This window comes from Dendrobates tinctorius, unplaced genomic scaffold, assembly GCF_039654945.1.
Source record: "Dendrobates tinctorius isolate UK_male_01 unplaced genomic scaffold, ASM3965494v1 ptg000114l, whole genome shotgun sequence".
NCBI classification, from domain to species: domain Eukaryota; kingdom Metazoa; phylum Chordata; class Amphibia; order Anura; family Dendrobatidae; genus Dendrobates; species Dendrobates tinctorius.
Window position 1 is genome coordinate 2,412,003 of NW_027361782.1, and position 20,813 is coordinate 2,432,815.

The 20,813-nt window shown below is 46.6% G+C and overlaps 1 protein-coding gene across 1 annotated transcript; it reads right to left on the bottom strand.

Moving 5' to 3' along the window:
- Positions 1-931: 931 nt before the first annotated feature.
- On the bottom strand, positions 932-20,506 carry LOC141101088 (uncharacterized). Its single transcript, XM_073589922.1, has 2 exons — positions 19,822-20,506; positions 932-2,195 (listed from the first exon to the last, which is right to left on the bottom strand). The coding sequence occupies exons 1-2, from the start codon at positions 20,504-20,506 to the stop codon at positions 961-963; spliced, it is 1,920 nt and encodes a 639-aa protein (XP_073446023.1). The 3' UTR covers positions 932-960.
- Positions 20,507-20,813: the final 307 nt, after the last annotated feature.

The following is a 20,813-nucleotide window of genomic DNA, read 5'->3' on the forward strand; positions in this document are numbered from 1 at the left end:
TATCATGCCGGGTACAGCACTCTGCTTAGCTCTTAGCTGACACGGCTCTGCACGGCTCCGCTCTTCTGGCACGGCTCCACTCTGCATGCAACAGGGGCATATACAGCCCGTCACCAAACCGGTACTTTCTGGAGGGGGAAGCAGAGCACGTTGTTCTCTGGTCTGCGCTCTGTGCTGTCCTCCACACTGCTCTGCGCCAGCGCCAGACTGCCCTTTTTGGCGCGCTACTCCCTTTTATCCCCCTGCTGCTGCCGCACTTTCCCAGCTCTCCTCGGTGAGCAGGAGCTGTCACCTGATGTCAGTATGGCATTACCACTGGAAGAGAAGTGAAGAGGTAAGGCTTGACGTCATTAAACAGCTGGATCCTGTCAGTCACCATCTGTGGCCCATAGATGTTAATTAGCCGGAGTCGCCTACCATGGATAGTGACTTCCAGAACCAGACATCTTCCCATGGCCACCTCCGTCATCCTATGCACAGTCACATCATTGGTGTTAAACAGGACAGCGACCCCAGGGTAAGGCTCCACAGCCAGTGACCAGAAAGTTGGACCGGACCACCATTCCCTCTCTGTCTCTCTCATAAGCCCCAGAGATGTCAGTTGTGTCTCCTGCAGGAAGATGACATCTGTGTCCAGATATGTGAGATGTTCATATTCCGCGTGTCTCATACTCCTCACCTTAATGCTATTCAAATTACTCGAGGGCAGTGTTAATGAGAACCCCGCCATCACAGCACAATATAGAAGAAGCAGAGTAGCAGCCATCATTATGAGTCAGAGATGTTCTGTCTAACACCGTTGACCATGTCAGACTCTAGATTCTACAGATAATGGCTTCCGTTTTGGTGGGGGATGGTCCTTTATGTCCCTGTCACACTCAGCATCAACTTTCCTCAACTTTTTCTCATAATCGTCACCATTAGACTCAGATAAAACTCCATACTTGTTGGACACGACCATCACACCTGCAGAACTCCGGACCTTCTTACTAGCACTCTGACCAGTGTCATATTCTGCCTCAGGCTTTTGGGAGGACGTGTTCTTTTTCTTCCTTTTATTATGATTATTAATGCTCCAGTCATCAGATACAGACAGTGATGCTGAAGTGGGACTACCTGAGGCTGCTGGACCTGTGGGATGACCTCTATGTTCCCCTCTGCACCCTCTGTACCCTGCTTCTCTGGTGTTACATGAGTGGACTCCTGGTAGGCATCTGAGCTGGTCAGCATCTCTCTTGACATTAAATCCTCCTCCTCTTTCACCCCTACCACCACATTTTCATCCTCCTGAGCCTCTGCCCCTGCCACCACATCCTCATCCTCCTGAGCCTCTGCCCCTGCCATCACAGCTTCATCAGGGAAGACTCTGTAGACGTTGTGCCAGGCGTCTGGACAGTCTCTGTGAGAGTGGCCCATCTTGCCACAGAGGTTGCACCTGAAGTCCCGGCAGTCGGCAGCGACATGGCCGATTGCCCCACACAGACTGCACTTCACCACAGTACAGGTGTTAGCCAGATGACCTTTCCCACCACATTTGAAGCACTTTCTGGGATGCCCGGGATAATAACATCTTCCCTTCTCCTCCCCAATGAAGAAGGAGTTGGGTAAGTGGGCAGTGATGTTATCATATTGCCGCAGTTTCACCAAGACCCTCCAACCTATTGTCCAGATACCATCCTCATCTCTGACCTTGGTGAGTCCAGAGACGAGGTCACAGTGTCTCCAGAGCCACACCTCAATGTTCTGTGGAGGAACGGCCTCATTCCAGAAAGTGATATTTACTGTGACTGTGTCCGGTCTGGAGATAGGAACCAACACAAACTTCTTCCAGCCCTCAGTGTCTCTGAACTTGAGGAAATTGGCACAGAATCTGTCCAGGTCAGACATGAGCTTGAAGCTGACCTCATAGCCCTGCCTGTCCTGAAGATGAGACACCGCCCGTATCTCATTTAACACAAACCCCATCTGGCCGCATAGCAGCTCTCTCACCACATACCTGCGTTGTGGCAGATCCTCCTTGGCACCTATGTATTTAAACCGCACCACATTAATGCGTTTGAATGTCTGGCCAATATACCTGGAGCTGGAAGTGAAGTATGGGGAGCCGCGGAACCAGGCATTCCTGGGGGGCACCTGCCAGGTCACACTGGGCTGACTGACAGGGACGAGGCCTGCAAAAGGGGGGCTGTCACACCCTGTGGATTAGATGGTAAAGGGGGATAGTCACACATGCACATTATCATTAGCAGCATCATTATCATCAGACAGTGTTGCGACCATCACAGAATGTGAAATCCCTCCAACCCCCGACCCCATGGGCACAACATCATTAGCCCCAGTGTTAGGGCTAGCTGAACACACCAAATATAAAAAGATGGTAATAAGGTGCTTTCGCAGCCCGGGGTCCACCGTGCAGGGGTAGTAAACTGCAGCTCAGTAATGGCGGACGCTATATGGCGGTGTAATAGAAAAAGACTCTCGGGTTAACATCACCCGGTGTGTACAGGGGCGGACTCTGTTGCTTCACAGAGCTGCACTACAGCAGAACATAAATGCCGGAGTCTGTTTAAAGCTCACAGAGCTCGGCAAGGGAGCGCACAGAATGCGGTCACAGAACTCTGCCCCAAGGACATGGGGTCAGAGTCCCTCTAGACCATCTGGGCATGTGGCGTCGCACCTGCAGACGCCACTATAGACGCTGACTATGCTGGAGTGTCGAGTACGTGCACCGTGGCATGCAGAGCCAGCGGTGGACACTGATGCCAGTCTGAGACTCTGCCTCTACCTACACCTAAGCCTGGGTGCTTAACAGGCTAGGCTGCACAACACATGGGTAACAAGGGTAGGGATTTCTTAATGAGTCATTCACCAGAGACATACATGCATACATCACTCACTCCTCATAGTCTGGTAATGCAGTCTATACTAGCACATGGCCAAGAGGCCATGCGAACCTTTTATAGCAGCCTCCTTCTGGGACCTTCCTGACCTTTCTGATGGTCCAATCCAAGCTGGAGAAGGACCTGAGCATATGACATCCGATCTCCAATGAGAGATCGTCCCAAGGGCATGCTCAGTGGACCGAAAGGAGGACTTAGGCTAGTTTCACACTAGCGTTTTTTTGTGCTGCGTTAGGAGCACACATGAAACGCATGTGAAAAGCGCATACAAATGCTTGTAAACGCTGTGTTGTTTTGTAGCATTATTGTGCGCATAACGACCAAAAATCGCAGCATTTTTATGCATTTGTAACCGTTTTTCATGCGTTTGCATTTTTTATGCGCAATAAACTAGAGAAAAAATCCTTGGAAAATTCTTGCAACACACTCAAGCAATGGGAAAGCAGTGGGCGTGTCTTATGGAAATTCTTTATATAGCCCCTTTTTACAGCTGAATTCTGCACATTTGCTTGCATTTGACTTGAGAAACATGGATTTGCGCTGGAAGAGCTTTTACTTTGACTTGGGTCTGGACATGAGGACGGCTCAGGCTTATGCCGTTGCTTGCCATGAACAGAGGGGGAGAGAGAGAGGCAGCAAAGACGGCAGCAGCGGCGTATGTGGATACATCCCATTATTGAACTCTGGGAGATCCGTGGAGCGCACCACACCCTCTATAGCGAGCTACAGGCAAACCCGGAGAAATTTACGGATTATACCGGATGACCAAAAAAACCTTTCACTATTTGCTTGGTCGGGTAAAAGAAGTCATCCAGAGACAGGACACGCAGCTCCGGCATGCGATTACTCCTGAGGAACGGCTCCTGGTCACATTAAGGTACATAGTTTTCATAAACCAAAGGCTGCAGAATTTTTTTTTTTTTTTGTTTTTTTAATTAAACGTGTGTAAAAAAAAAAAATTACGTATACACAAATATTAATTGTTTTCTTTGTGTTACAGATTCCTGGCTACTGGAGAGACCCACTCGTCACTACACTTCCAGTACCGGATTGGAATCTCCACGTTGTCTGGAATTGTAGCGGACACCTGCGGGCTCTCTGGAACGTTCTTTGTCCCAAATTCATGCCCATGCCAACCGCAGAAAAGTGGTTGGAAATCGCCGACAGATTCTGGACTGTATGCAATTTCCCAAACTGTTTAGGAGCGGTGGATGGGAAACACATCCGAATTATCAAGCCCAAAATAACTGGCTCTGAGTTCTATAACTACAAAAAGTACTTTTCTACTGTACTGATGGCCATTGCGGATGCAGACTGTATGTTTATTGCAGTGGATATTGGGGCATTTGGCCATGGGAATGACTCCCAGGCTTTTAGGACATCAGACATGGGCAGGAGGTTGTATGGCAACAACTTCGATTTCCCCATGCCACGTCCTCTTCCCAACACCGAAGGTCCGCCACAGCCATTTGTAATGGTTGATGATGAAGCGTTCCAGATGTGCCAAAATCTCCTCAAACCCTACTCCAGCCGGGACTTAGACCTACAAAAAATAATTTTTAATTACATGCTGACCAGGGCCAGGAGAACATTAGAGTGTGCTTTTGGTATACTTGTATCGAGATGGCGCATTCTTGGCACAGCTATTAATCTTAAACTGGAAACAGTGGATGAGGTGGTCAAGGCCTGTGTTGTTCTACATAATTTTGTAATTTCTCGAGAGCACCTGAACTTTGATCTTGATGATGTTGCTCCTAATCCTTTGCCAGAATTTACACAGCACCCTCTCAGGTCATCCGTTGAAGTTGGCCAAATGAGGGACCAATTTGCGGCCTACTTCAACTCAAATGTAGGACGGGTGGAATGGCAAGAGCAAATGTTGTAAAAAAATTTTATTGCATGTTGTTGGTATGTTAATAAAAAAAACTGTTTTGATACCTGTACTGAGTGCATTCTCAGTTTTTACACTCCCAATACCATTAGCAAATAGCCAGGTGTATCAGTGAATTTATGATGCTGTGTTTTGTGCATAATGAATTCACTAATACTCCTGAGTAGGTAACTCTCTACATTCGTGTAATATTGCACAGACTGGATACAGCAAGGTTCCACAATTTCTGTCCTCAAGGTCCAACAACAGATCATGTTGTAATGAAATAAAAAGAGGATTCCATACAACATGATCTGTTGGTGGCCCATGAGGACTAGAGTTGGGGAACCGTGCAATATTACAAGAATGTAGAGATTGCTGTGGAAAAGACAAGTCATGTAGATTGGTTTGGTTTATTTGAAACCAATCTATATGATTTGTCTTTTCCACAGCAGTCTCTACATTCTTGTATATTGCACAGACTGGATCCACCAGGGTTCCCCAACTCCACTCCTCAAGGTCCACCAACAGATCAGGTTGTAATGAATAAAAAGAGGATTCCATACAACATGATCTGTTGGTGGCCCATGAGGACTGGAGTTGGGGAACCGTGCAATATTACAAGAATGTAGAGATTGCTGTGAAAATGATAAGTCATGTAGATTTGTTTCGTTGACAACACATCTCCAAGACTGACACAAGAAACATGTCAGTTATGGAGATATCTGGTGGCAAAAATGCTAAGTGTACAGCGCAGTGTGTGTAGTTGGCGATAGACACAGTAACCAATCCAGATTTTGTGAAAGCACAAGTGCACATTTATTTTGTACCAAAAAAATATACATATATATATATATATTTTTATTAGGAATAATGTTTGGGGGAAGTTTGGGATACTTTGGGTGTGTGGAGAGATGAGGAACAACTGGAGGTTGAGGAAGGGGTTCTAGGAGAAGGGGCGACAAAAGTACTGGGGGAAGGGAGCTCTGGAATGGACAAGGAGGCATGTTGAGAGACATTAGGAGGAGAGGGTGGATGGACGAACAAAGATTTTTTTTTTTTTTTTTTTTTTTTTTTTCTTTGGCGCAGGAATATCCTGCCAGGACCGACTGGCAGCCTGTGAACGCCTTACTTTTGTTGACCGCCTGGTGACGGTGGACTGTGGCGTTGCCCTGTAAAAAAGGGAATGTGGATCCCCACTTTGCTGCTCTGTGGTGGTGGTGTCGGTGCTGCTGCAAGAGGCAGTGGCGGTGCTCCTAGAAGGGGAGAAAGTTGGGTCGGTGCTCCGAGCAGGAGGTTGCCTGTCTGGGATCTCAGCCAAAGTTCTTTGGGGACTCCGAGGAGGAGAATTGGTGGCGGTTATCTTTTGATGAGGAGTGATGGTGGTGCTCCGTTGATGAGGAGTGGTGGTGGTGCTCCTTTGATGCGGAGTTCTGCCGGTGCTCCTTAGATGAGGAGTGCTGGCGGTGCGCTTTTGCTGATGAGTGCTGGCGGTGCGCTTTTGCTGATGAGTGCTGGCGGTGCGCTTTTGCTGATGAGTGCTGGCGGTGCGCTTTTGCTGATGAGTGCTGGCGGTGCCCTGTTGCTGATGAGTGCTGGCGGTGCCCTGTTGCTGAGGAGTGCTGGCAGTGCTCTGCTCCTGAGGAGTGCTGGCGGTGCTCCTTTGGTGTTGACTGGTGGTGTCAGTGGCCCAAGCAGGTTCTGTGGTGGTTTGGCTCCCAGCTTGTGGTGCTTTGGCGGTGGTGGTGCTCCATACAGGAGCAGCACTTGACATAGTGGTGGTGGCGGAGGAGTGTCCAGCAGCACTCAGACTTGGGGTGGTGTAGTGGTGTCCGGCTTCACTGGGAATGCAGGTGGCCGTGCATTGGTGTGCAGCAGAAGTCGGTAGTGTGGTAAAGCGAGTCAGCGGTGGAACTGTTGGAAATGACACCACTGACTGCTGAACATACCAATTCTGCTGCATAGCCTGCAAGTAAGCAGTGTTACAGGCCTGTAACACACTCAGCTGTTGCTCAGGACTAAGGTGTTCCACCATGCCCTGTTCAATTTTACTGAAAAAATGGTGCGCCGGTCTGTTGAGGTCGGCCTCCAGACGGTCAAGGCGCTGGTCGACAGAGTGGAAGCGGTGTTCCATGTGGTTAAAACCACGTTCCATGTGGTAAAAACCGTTTTCCATTCTGGCGGACAGCGCCTTGAGGCTGGCCTGAAACGCCTCGCTCAAGTGCATGAACTCGGGCATGACAGGCCTGTCCGAGGTCCTCTGCCGCTGGTGGGTAGTGTCCGCATAACCAGTGACAGAGACCTGGGACAGAGGAACACCTGATGGACCAGCTTACTGGTCACCAGCTGTCTGTGTTGCTGACCTGCAAGATGCTTCCTGGCTGTCGGATGGCTGGGACGGGTCCGAGGTCGATCGATGAAGAACCGCTCCCGGGACAGGTTGCAGGGTGCTGCTCCAAGCGCTGTGAAAAGAAAGGGAAAACATTAGTATCATGTATTTACAAGAAGCATCACCTGTGGAATTGAAAAGCACATAGTAATAACAAAAAAAAAAAAAACTTACGCTCTGCTGGCAAGGACCGGTCTCAGGAAAGCCAACTCTCGATTGTAGCAGCACTTTCTTCTGCTCCTTGCCGCTGAACCACTCCGAACCTGTCCCTCAGCACGAACATCAGTGTTGAAGCGGTCCTTCATCGAGCGCCAACGTGTGCGTATTTTGTTCACTGTTGGGGAAAAAAAAAAAAAAGAAAATTATAAAATGCACTTAATGCAACTTAAATATCAGCACACACAACAGATTGAACTTTTCAATACAATATATCTTGCCATAAAAGCACCAGCACCATCAGGACCAGAAATCAATGCAGCAGTTGAAGACCAAAATCAATCACACTGTGCCACATGGCATTTGTGTTTTTAATGCAAGAATATATCTTGCCAAAAAAACAACAGCACCATCAGGACCAGAAATCAATGCAGTATCACAGAGCATCTTTATACTTACTGAACGCCCTTTTGGAAGCTGCAGAGGTGCTGTCCCAGCCATCCATCATCGCTGCGGCCACCTCATTCCAGAGCTGCCGGGTCACCACTGTGTCTTTGTACTGCTGGTCACGGCTTTCCCACAACGGGATACGCTCCTCAACGAGGCGGATCAGGTGCTCGTTGTCGATGTAGACTTCTTCGTCATCCCTTTGTGGAACCTAGAAAAAAAGAAATATATTAGAATGTTTGTAATTTTGGAGAATGAAAAAGATAGAAAAAGAAACAGAGAAGAAGCAAGATAAAAGATGAAAATAAAGACAGGAAAAAAAAGCACATTATATACTCACATTGCGTCTCCTCGCCACGACATGACTACGCTGCTCCCGCTCTGAATCCTTCCGCTCAGACTGCTGCCGCTCAGACCGCTCCCGCACTTCTTCTTCACTGCCCGTGTCTGATGTCTGTAAAGAAATCAAAAATTAAAACACATTTCTAGAGGCAGCTATACTTACCCAAAGGCAGCAAGATTGTCACCTCACGATCAGCTTGGGCCAGTTCTTGCCGAGATGGCGAATATACCGATCCAGAAGAAGACATGCTGAAATGAAAGCAAAATAAACATTAGTACATTATAAAATTGTACAGGTCACACAGACATTATGTTGAAGAATGCTCACATTTTGGCTCCTGAAGCTTGAATCCAAACTTGGAAGGCTCTTCTGGGCTTTTGTCTGCTCTCTGCAAGGCTGTCTGTAGAGTAATTGTCTGACCCTGAAGACACCCTCTTTTATCTACACTCCTCCCAAACAATGTTGCTTGTTTAGGGGGAGATTTAGACAAGTGTCTAGACATTGTTTACTCAAAGCGCGTGCGCGCACAAGGCGCTGGCGTGCGCGGTGCCAAGCGCTTGTCAGCGATCACATAGACTGTAGTGCTGCACGTGCGTGCGCGATTTTTTTTTAGTATGTAGGCGGAACAAAAAATGCAACATGTAGCATTCAGCACGTCTGGGCGCACACCTCTAAAATGTGCAGCGCACGCTAAATGCTGATGATCGCGTACATTTGCAAGACCCTGCGATCACCATGTTAAAGATAGGAGAACATTGCACGTGCGCCTGATTGTGCAGCGCATCGTGCGCTATCAAACGCTAGTGTGAAACCAGCCTTAGTCCCTGGAGTAGCTCACTGCTGACCTGCATGCATTGCTATAGCTGGACCAGAGGAGACAGCAGCAACAAAACCCACAGAGCTGGTCTGAGCAGAGCGCCAGGATCGACGAGTCTGCTGAGCAGCCTCTGGGTCGCCCTCCTAGGGCTGTGGGGTACTTGGTACCGGGCCGGTGTCAGGGGGATGTGTCACAGCAGCGGTGACCCGGTCCATGGCTCTGGGCACCAAAGTAATGGGGGAATGTAGTTAATGGAATAGTTCGTGATGCCACCTGTGGTGCTCGGCAAGGGAGGTGGTAAGCCGACGCTGCATGCAGATCCGCTGGGACTGATGGTAGGGTGCAGCAAGGGTGTAAAAGCTCCCCACAGGTGAAGCTATAGTCCCAGGGCAGTGTAGAGGTGGATAGCACGGTGATGTAGCAGTGCCGTAAGGGTGGGAAGCAGACAAGACACACCGGGGTGCAATTTATGTACCTTTACTTGATAACTGCAGTCCAGGGTCCTGATTACAGATGGTAACAGAGCAGGCTAGCCTGGAAGCAACTCAGGGATTCTCTCAGCAGACGGGCTGTGCAGTCTCCTACCTAGCACTTGTTTGAATGAAGTACTCCAGTACTAAGTTACTGTGAATTTCCTCCTGTCAGATGTTCCCAAGAACCTTACTTGCACGGCAGACAGCTTTAGCCTCTCTCGGGGACTCTTCTCTTGAGTCCTGGCTCTCTATCCAAGCTGCTGTTGTGCCTCAAGTCTTAGATGGGAGTAGGGCATTTACAGCCTCCTACTCCTCTGGTATCTGCTGTAGGACCGTTAGTATCCGTACAACCGTGGAGACCAGGCTCCAGTTCTTGCGTTCTCACTGCAAGGGAGCTCTTCTTTTCTAGCTCAACCTCCAGCTTCTCTCTACACGTCTGCACACTTCACCCTCCGCAGACTAACTGACCACTCCTTCCTCTTGGCCCTCAGAGAGCACACCTCCCCTTAATCCTGGTTCAGAGTTCCCCCTGCTGGCCTGGAGTGGAACTGTGTTGCATGTATGGATTGACTGCAAGAGAGACCCATCATTGCCTCCAAGCCTGGCATTACCCTCCCCTGGAGGAAGGCAAAGCCATTGTGGCGGCCATACTCCAGGGGGCGCCACATTCCCCCCTAGTGCAAGTCAGCACTCCTGGGCTGAACAAAAACATGAAACATATAAACGGTTAGACCATAACAATTGTACAAGATTTAAAAATGAAAAATGTACAAAAACCAAGTGCTTCCAAAATGGTCCTATGATGGCAAGTCCAAGCATCAATGTCCATGGTCCATTCCTGGGCAAATGGTGAAAGTTTTTGACCACACACAAGTCCTGTGGTTCAGTGTCCATAAAACAAATTCCAAAGGAAACTCTTACAGGTTACCTGTAGGCACAAAGCTTAAGAACAGTTACATATTTATACTTACAATTTCAACCTTTACATCTATTTTGCTATATACGATATCTAAGGGGTGGTATACCTTGTGTAGTGCGGGTAGACCTGCGTAAGACTGGTGTAGTGGGCAGTGTACTGGATACACTACTGGGGGTTCTATGTAACACAGGGATACTAGATTGTCTGTGAACTCCTAGACTCACCAGGGGCATAGCAGGTTCACCACTGGCAGGGCGAGGGTTCTCTGGCTCCACTGCTGGTGTGGCTTCTGCTGCCTGATTTTTCTGATCCTCAGGATTTCCTTGAGTCACATCTTCCTGTGCTACCAATTGGAGAAGCAGCAACACTGGCACCACTATAGCATCGTTCACTTTAGTCCAATGCGCAGGGAATTCTCCAAGCACTGTGCTGATCTTCTCTTCTTCCTCTTCTTAGGCCACTTTTATAGATAGGGACATGTTGCAATAATTAAATCAGACTTACTGTTTATTCCTACAGGTTCACTAAGGTGGACAGGGTGTGTCATACAGGGGCAATTGAATATCTGTTTGTGCAACACTCATTTGAATCAGTAAAAACACGTTAAGGACCAGGGAACATTTATGTGAGCAAGTTATTCTGGTTACATGTATGCCTTGTCTCTGTTTGCATATGAGGAATGCTTTATTTGTCTTCAATAAGATTTAACTCAAGAATTATGGCACCCTTTTCTTTGTATATACAATGTGCAATGGGTTGTATTAGCAACTGAACCTGTAAGGGGTCCCTATTATGATATGCCATTTATATTGTCAAAGGTTATCTTTCCAGGTCTCAATTAATTGTGGTGGAGTGTTATAGCTGTGAGTTTTTTGGTTCTATTTCGAACCTAATGATTCTTGTTAGTCACATGTGTGACGATTTTTAAATGGTTTTAACTGTTTGTGTGCTTGTTTTGTGAGTCATAATAAAGATTGTTAAATTTTTTATGCTAAAATCTTGCCCTAGGTGATCCCCTTTTTGGCCATTTCCTTTCTTCTTTCTTCTAAGTGTTATACAATTGTATGGGTTGGGTTTGATCCCTTGTCAGTGGTGCCCCCGTGTTTTTTCTTGCTCTTCTTCCACTATGGTTTGGATGTTATCTGGTTCTTCTTTCCTTTCTTTTAACTGGTCAGGACACAACTTCAAATGAACTCTCGATACCGCTGCCGAGGTCTCTCCTCCATCTTTGCTAACAAGGCATACCTTAGTATTATCAAAGTTTGAGGGCAGAATGGTATAAGGTTCAGCCTCCCATTGATCATCCAAATTGTGCAATCTTCTCTTCCTTTTCAAGACTTGCTCCCCCGGCGACAAAGGAACGGCAGGTGCATTTTGATTGTAAAGCTTCTCCTGCTTTTGCCTTGCCTGAGCCAGACTCCTTTCCACGCATTCTTGAACTCTCCGGTACTGTTGCTGCCTCTCCGTGTCCCAATCAGCATCTGGTGACGCTACTTCAGATGTCAGGACTCCCATGTCTAAGTCAATAGGCAGCTTACCAGGTCTGGCTCTCATTAAGCCAAAAAAGATGAGATGAGCCAAAAAAACGAATTTTTGGCTCATCTTTCATCGTTTTTAAGAAATCTCAATATGGAAGAGGCCAGGAGCCATTTGGTGAGCTGCATTTCTTGCTACATGTTCACAGACTTACCAGTGGAAAAGCCAAACTTCACATGCCACAAATGCAAGCTTGTGTCCCTGTTGGAGGAAAAGTTGCAAAATCTCGAAGAGAGGTTAGCTACATTGAAGATCATTAAGGAAGGTGAAGAGTTCTTAGACAGAGCAGAATTATCTCTTCATGTTACAGAAAGAAGAAATTCGAAGTGCACCTGAAGAAACAGAGGAATGGAGACATGTGACCCAGAGAAGCAGGAGGATCAGGAGGCAGTCAGCACCCATACTTCTCAGGAACCAGTACCAGGCTCTCACGCAGGAAAACGATGAAGAAATACAGTACATCAGGATAAGACTTTGCCCACAAACAGCAACCTTGTACGCCTTCAGAGTCCTCCAGGATGGAGAAAGAAAAATGTTGTGAAGAAGAAACGGAGAGTGGTGGTCATGGGGGATTCCCTGTTGAGAGGAACAGAGGCCGCTATCTGCAGACCGGATATAACTTCAAGAGAATGTGCTGTCTTCCAGGTGCAAAAATTAAAGATGTGTCTGACAGGATATCAGGACTATTCAGACATACAGATGACTACCCATTCCTGCTACTACATGTGGGGACAAATGACACCGCAAGAAACGACCTGGAAACCATCTGCAGAGACTTTGAAGACTTAGGCAAGAAAGTGAAAGAACTGGGAGCGCAGGTGGTCTTCTCTTCCATCCTCCCAGTGGATGGCCATGGAACAAGGAGGTGGAATAAGATTCTGCAGGTGAACAACTGGCTACGTCGATGGTGCCGTCAGCAACAATTTGGATTTTTGGATCACGGAGTGAATTACCTTTACGATGGACTACTTGCTAGAGATGGGGTGCACCTTACGAAGACAGGAAAACATGTATTTGGAAGTCGCCTTGCTACACTTGTAAGGAGAGCTTTAAACTAGAACTACATGGGAAGGGAAGCAAAAGACCAGAAAAAGCCATACACCTGACAAATGCTATTGCGAACTCTGCTATTAGAAGTGGAAAGGAAGAACAAAGACGAAAGAATCTAATTAATAAAAATATTGGAGAAAGAGAAACCAATCACAAACTAAAATGTTTCTATACTAATGCACAAAGCATGGGCAACAAACAAGGAGAATTGGAACTACTAATGCAAGAAAAGAAATATGATGTCATTGGAATCACTGAAATTTGGTGGGACAATACACATGATTGGAATACAAGACTAGAAGGATACAACTTATTTGCAGAAACAGACTTGATAAACGAGGAGGAGGTGTCGCATTGTATGTTAGAAACGCGTATATCTGCACAGAGATTGAAGCTTCAGAGACTGGGAGTTCTGTGGAAACTGTTTGGGTAAGAATACAAGGCCAGAACAATGGAAAGACACCATTGTAGGCATTTACTACAGGCCGCCTGTGCAAGCTGAAGATATGGATGAACTCTTTATGCATCAAATGGCCAAGTTCTCCAAAAAATATGACATAGTTGTCATGGGAGAGTTCAACTATCCAGACAGTTGTTGGGAATCTCTCTCAGGCAAAACAAACAGGTCAAGGAAATTCTTATCCTCTCTTGCTGACAACTTTATCTTCCAAAAGGTAGGGGAGGAAACAAGGGGAACTGCTACCTTGGATCTAATCCTTATAAACAGGGAGGAAATGGTTGAGGAGGTAAAAGTGGCTGGGACCCTAGGAGGTAGCGACCATGCTATTTTAGAATTTTGGATAACTAGAGGAGGAAGACCTGTGAAGACTCAGACGTCAAGGTTAGATTTCAGAAAGGCAGATTTTAAGGGATTCAGAAAGAGAATTGGAGGGATCCAATGGCTGGATATTCTTAAAGACAAAAATGTCCAGGAAGGATGGGAAATCTTGAAAAATGAAATTCTCAAAGCACAAATGTTAACAATTCCGAAAAGAGGGAAGAATAGGAAGCATTTAAGGAAACCTGGATGGATGAACACAGAACTTAAGCACATGCTAAAAAGGAAGAAAAAAATGTTTATAAAATGGAAAGAGGGAGGCATATCTATAGAAGAATATAATGCTGTCTGCAGAACCTGCAGGGCACAAATCAGATTAGCTAAAGCTGACAATGAATTGAGGCTTGCAAGAGATGTCAAAAGCAATAATAAAGGATTTTGGGGATATGTCAAAAGTAAAAGAAAAGTCAAAGATGCTATAGGATTTTTACAGGATGAAAATGATGAAATGGTAAGACAGGATGTTGAGAAGGCCGAACTTTTAAATTCCTATTTTGCCTCTGTTTTCTCTCAGAAAGGAAATGTAACATCAACTGTTCTTCACTGTCCTATTAAGGGAATAGAAGAATCCAGGATATCTATAAACAGAAATATAGTGAGGAAACACTTAGCTAACCTAAATGAATTCAAGTCTCCAGGTCCAGATGAATTACGGCTAGTGAGGAAACACTTAGCTAACCTAAATGAATTCAAGTCTCCAGGTCCAGATGAATTACACCCCAGAGTACTGAAGGAGATAGCAGAAGAAATTTTTGAACCCCTCTCCATAATCTTTGAAAATTCTTGGAGAACAGGAAAAGTCCCAGAAGACTGGAGAAGAGCAAATGTTGTTCCTATCTTCAAAAATGGGAAGAAGGTGGACCCAGGCAACTATAGGCCGGTGAGTCTGACTTCTATACCAGGAAAGATCTTTGAACAAATTATTAAACAACATGTATGTCAGTACCTGGATACGAATGAAGTGATTAAACAGAGTCAGCATGGGTTTGTAACTAATAAGTCATGTCAGACTAACTTAATTTCCTTCTATGATGGAATCACTGATTGGGTGGATCAAGGAAATGCTGGCTTAGTGATCGGACCCAAAGAGTGGTCGTAAATGGCTGCACATCCAGTTGGAAGAATGTCTCAAGTGGGGTACCACAGGGCTCTGTCCTGTGCCCTTGTATTGTTCAACATCTTTATCAATGATTTAGATGAAGGAATTGAGGGTAAACTGATTAAATTTGCTGATGACACAAAGCTAGGAGGGATAGCTAATACTAGAGAAGAGAGAGAGAGGATTCAAAAAGATATAAATAAACTGGAGAAGTGGGCAGCAACTAACAGAATGGTTTTTAACAGGGAAAAATGCAAAATACTAAATCTGGGCAATAAAAATGAAAAAAGCATATACAGAATGGGAGAAATAGGGCTAAGCAACAGCACATGTGAAAAAGACTTGGGTATACTAATAGGTCACAGACTGAATATGAGTCAACAGTGTGATGCAGCAGAAAAAAAGGCAAATGCAATTCTAGGATGTATTAACAGAAGCATACAGTCTAGATCACATGAAGTCATTATTTCCCTCTACTCCTCTTTGGTCAGAACTCATCTGGAATATTGTGTCCAGTTTTGGGCACCACATTTTAAAAAAGACATCAACAAACTGGAGCAAGTTCAGAAAAGAGCGACCAGAATGGTGACCGGTCTGCAAACCCTGTCTTATGAGGAAAGGTTGCAGGATTTGGGAATGTTTAGTTTGCAAAAGAGAAGGCTGATAGGAGACTTAATAGCTGTCTACAAATATCTAAAGGGCTGTCACATTGTAGAAGGATCAACTTTATTCTCATTTGCACAAGGAAAGACTAGAAGCAATGGGATGAAACTGAATGGGAGGAGACACAGATTAGATATTAGAAAAACTTTTTGACAGTTAGAGTGATCAATGAGTGGAACAAGCTGCCACGAGAAGTGGTGAGTTCTCCTTCAATGGAAGTCTTCAGAGGCTGGACAGACATCTGACTGGGATGATTTAGTGAATCCTGCTTTGAGGAGGGGGTTGGACCAGATGGCCCAGGAGGTCCCTTCCAACTCTACGATTCTATGATTCTAAATATCCTGGGGTGCAGTTGGTGGAGTTCACTGGGATATGGTTGTAGAGGTCCACCAGATTGGGCAACTTCTCTGGCCACAGATTCCTCTCCTCCAAGGGCAAAGTCTTCAGGAGGTCCATCACTAACTGGTTCATCTTCTCGCACATGCCATTGGTCTGTGGGTGGTACGGTGTTGTCCGGATCTTCTTACAACCATACAAGTTACAGAATTCTTGGAACACTTCTGCCTCGAAAGCTGGACCTTGATCTGTCAGCGCTCTTTCAGGATACCCATGTGGTCTATAGAAGTGCTGTTGGAATGCTCTGGCTGCTGTCCTGGCAGTTTGATCTTTGACAGGCACAACTACCAGGAATCGTGAGTAGTGGTCCACAATGGTAAGTGCATAGATGAAGCCTGACCGGCTTGGAACCAGCTTCACATGGTCCAGGGCTACCAACTCAAGGGGCTGTTTGGTGATAATTGGCTGTAGGGGAGCTCTCTGGCTGTCCCAGTCCTTTCTGCGCAGGTTACATTGTCCACACTCGCGGCACCACCTCTCAATGGCTTTCCTCATACCAGCCCATTAGAACCTCTCTCGGAGCAATACTTCCAACTTCTTCCATCCGAAGTGTCCAGCTCCATTGTGGTATGCTTCCAGGACCATTGATGCCTCTTTGTTTGGGACTATCACCTGCCAAACCAGCTCATGAGTGCGGGCATTGATACTCCTCCGACACAGCTTCCCTTCATAAATGAACAGCCGGCCTCTCTCCTTCCACAACTGCTGAGTTTCTTCAGGAGCATCCGACTCTGGACGTGAGTCAGCTCGTGTCAGAAGCTCCTTCATCAGGCAGACTGCAGGGTCACTATCTTGCGTTTCTGCCCAATCATGATGGGGCAATGGATTCAGGGTGACCTCCTTCAAGCCTGACCGTCTGTTTCTCACTCCTTGAGCACATTGGGCCGCAATTGGCCGTGGAAGGTAGCTCTATCTCTTCAAGAGCCTCAGGGTCTTCTCTGGCATCTGGTAGGTTAGGCATTCTGGACAGCGCATCAGCATTGGCATTCTTGTGCCCTGCCCGGTACTTGATGGTAAACTCATAGTTCGATGCTGGCATAGGAGATCACTCTTTCTTTCCCATTCTGTACCTGCGACAGTACTGCTCCTAGTCCCACATTGCTGGCATCTGTGTACAGCACAAAGGGTTTGTCATAATCTGGGTAGGCCAGAACTTTGTCTCCTGTGAGAGCCATCTTCAATCTGGTGAAGGACCTTTCCAACTCTTCAGTCCATTCAAAGGTGGAATTTTTCTGTTTGGTCTTCTTGGACTGCCCCACCAGGAGATTTTGCATAGGGGTGGCTATTTCAGTAAAGCCCTTGATGAATCTTCGGTAGTAGCCTACCAGTCCAAGGAATTGGCGTACTTCATGAAGGTTGCTGGGCTTCGGCCAGTCCCGGATGACTGTGACCTTATCAGGATCTGGTGCCACACCTTCTGCACTGACCACATGACCGAGGTACTGCACCTTGGGCTTCAGGAGGTGGCACTAGGAAGGTTTCACCTTCAGGCCAAAATTGGACAAAACTTCAAACACTTCAGCCAGGTGCTCCAGATGATCTTCATAGGTTTTGGAGAAAACAATGACATCATCCAGGTACAACAGGACCGTCTCAAAGTTCATGTGTCCCACGCAGCACTCCATCAGCCGTTGAAAGGTTCCTGAAGCAGTGTAGAGCCCAAATGGCATATAATTGAACTCACAGAGACCCATTGGAGTGGTAAATGCTGTTTTCTCCTTGTCTGCCTCTGCCATGGGAACCTGCCAATACCCAATAGTGCAGGGGTCCTCAAACTACGGCCCGCGGGCCGCATGCGGCCCTCCAAAGACTTTTATCCGGCCCCTGGCCAGGCCGACTTTGAGCTCATGAACTGCACTGCAGTTCAGTGCCGGCGGGCCGTGTAATTGCGAGCGGGACGAGGCGCCGAGGAAAGGCGTTACACCAACATTTCACATCTGGGGGGTATTGCAATGGGGAAGGGGTCACTCACTCTGACACTGCCAATTTCTCCGCCAGAGAGTTCTACCTGTTGTCTTTGCATCAGGGCTCGGATCTCCTTGTGCAGGACTCGTTGTTCACTGGAACCAGCAGTCTCAGCCACCTGTTGCAACAAGACAATAACCTCGGACAGACAGTTTTCAATTACATTTGTGCCAAGAGTCATCATGGGATTACATTCACGTCGATCAATATCAACAACTATCAGGCCCTGAGATTTCAGCTCTACCCGCCCGACTTTGACAGTAATTTCTTTACATCCTATCTGCGGTAAAGACTGACCATTACTAGCAACTACTGTCAGTTCATCAGTTGGGCCCCGGGTAAGTTCTGAATCAGCCCAATACCTCTTGTACAGAATGTACGGCATCGTGGTCACCTGGGAGCCAGTGTCCAGCAAAGCGTTCATGGGGATGCCGTCAATCACAACAGGAAGGATTGGTCTCCCTCCCACATACTTGGCTCTCCAGTTCTTTGGGCCTGGGGATCCTATTCCTGGGGGTTGGCCCTCTGCCCCAGGGGTTGCTCGTTTAAAGGACAATATCTTTCAAGATGACCTGCCTTGTAGCAGCGACAACAGATGGGACATCCGTCCTGGTCATAGCGATCGTTGTTCCTTCCTCGAAGTGGTGGGGTTCTCCTTCTCCGGAGCCACGGGACATCCTCTGGACTGGAAGCAAGCTGGATCTTTTCTTTGGAAGACACTTGCAGGGACTGCACGGTTATCGTAAGTGCAGCCATCCCTTTGGTCAACTCCAAAGCATACTTAACCCTATTGAAGGCCCGCTTGATGGACCTGTGGCTATAGCCACGTGCCAAAAAACGTTGACGCAAAGTTACGGCCTGTCGAAAGAAATCATCGTCCGTGGAGCAGAGCCTACAAAGTCGCAGAAACTGCCCCACAGGAACGGCACGGATGATATGTTTGGGATGACTTGAACTGGCATGTAACAGAGAGTTAGTGGCGGTAACTTTCCTAAAGATGTCCGTCTGTAGGACCCCAGCATGGTCCCTCTTAATAGTAACATCTAGAAAATCCAGAGATTCCCCACTGTAGGAGAATGTTAGATGAATGTTCAGATCGTTGCCATTCAAGAGAATAATGAGCTGTTCAAGGTCGACGGGCGTGCCATGCCAGACGAAGAAAATGTCATCAATGTACCGTGTCCAAAAGGGGACACGGCACATTGAGAGGCCCTCGTCTGACATGAAGAGGTCCCTCTCCCACAGCCCCAGAAAAAGACCCGCATAGGAGGGCGCATAGGCCGCTCCCATCGCGGTCCCCTGGAGCTGCAGGTAGAAGGACCCCTTGAACACAAAGAAATTGTGTGTCAGGGTGAACTCAAGAAGTCTCAGCAGGAGGTCCCTAATTCCTAAACAAAGACTGGACGTGTTTAGAAAATATTTGACAGCCCTAAGGCCATCGGTGTGTTTGATATTGGTATAAAGGGACTCAACATCTGCCGAGACCAAAAGAGTATCACCCCCAAGGCATAGCCCGTCGACCCTGCGCAACAAATCCCCGGTATCCCTGAGAAAGGAGGGAAGGTTGGTGACAAGGGGTTGTAGGTGGAAATCGATCCATTTATTAATGTTTTCCAAGAAGTTCCCCCGTCCCGAGACAATAGGCCGCCCGGGTGGCACAGAGGAACTCTTGTGTATTTTGGGGAGAAGATATAGGGTAGAGACCTTGGGTTCAGAAACAATTAATGCATTACACAGCTCCCTGGTGATAATGCCGTCCTGTGTGGCGTCTTTTAAGATGGTCTCCAGCATGGCGGAATATGCAGAGAGGGGATTATACGTTAATTTTTTATAACAGTGTTGTTAAGTTGTCTGAATGCCTCCCTCTCATACATATCTACCGGCCACAGGACGACATTACCACCCTTATCAGCCGGTTTGATAAGAACCCCAGGTATATCTTGAAGTGATCTCAACCTACATCTCTCCTCATGAGTAATGTTATCGTTGATGACAAAACGAGGAATGTTATAGAATTCCTCTGTGACCACCCGTACGAACATGTCAATGGTGGCACAAGAGGATAATGGGGGGAACTTCTTGGATTTTGGACGAATAGACGGGGGGATCTTACCTCCATCGTTCTCATTTCCAGATGCCAACTCCTCCAATATAGTTAGCGCCGCCTGTTCCTCCTCTGTGGGAAACAGGGATTGCATGTTGTTAGAGTGAAAATATCTCTTAAATAGCAACGATCGCGCAAATATATGGAGATCCTTTATAGTGTCAAATAGATCAAATCCAGAGGCTGGAGAAAAAGAGAGACCCCTACTGAGGAGCCGCAGATCGGCCGCAGAAAGCAAACAGCCACTAAAGTTAATCACCTTGTTATCATGTCCAGAGGGCACCGGATTCCGTTTATAGGGATGAAACGTGTGGTCCCGTAGTCTCGCCATCTCATGGTTGGAAGCGGATACTGAAGATGTAGAAGATAAATCAGACCGCCCACTCATGGAGGAAATGGATAGAGCAGATGAAGCCTTACGTGAGGAAGGCTGAATGGTATTCTGTCTCCATAAGTAAACCCTCTTAGACAAATAGTCTTTAGAGTCCCTATTGAATTTGGAAGTTTGGGAATCCTGAATCTTTTTTACAAGGGAGTCCATAGTCTTATCAAGATCTGTCTCAAATAGGAGCAGTATTATAGTATTTATATTCTTGTACATAGGAGAAATAATATACTTTAGTATTTACAGTATATTCTTGTACATAGGAGCAGTATTATAGTAGTTGTATCTTGTATATTGGGGCAGTATTACAGTAGATATATTCTTGTACATAGGAGCAGTATTATAGTAGTTATATTCTTGTATATTGGAGCAGTATTATAGTAGTTATATTCTTGTATATTGGAGCAGTATTTTAGTATTTATATTCTTGTACATAGGAGAAATAATATACTTTAGTATTTAT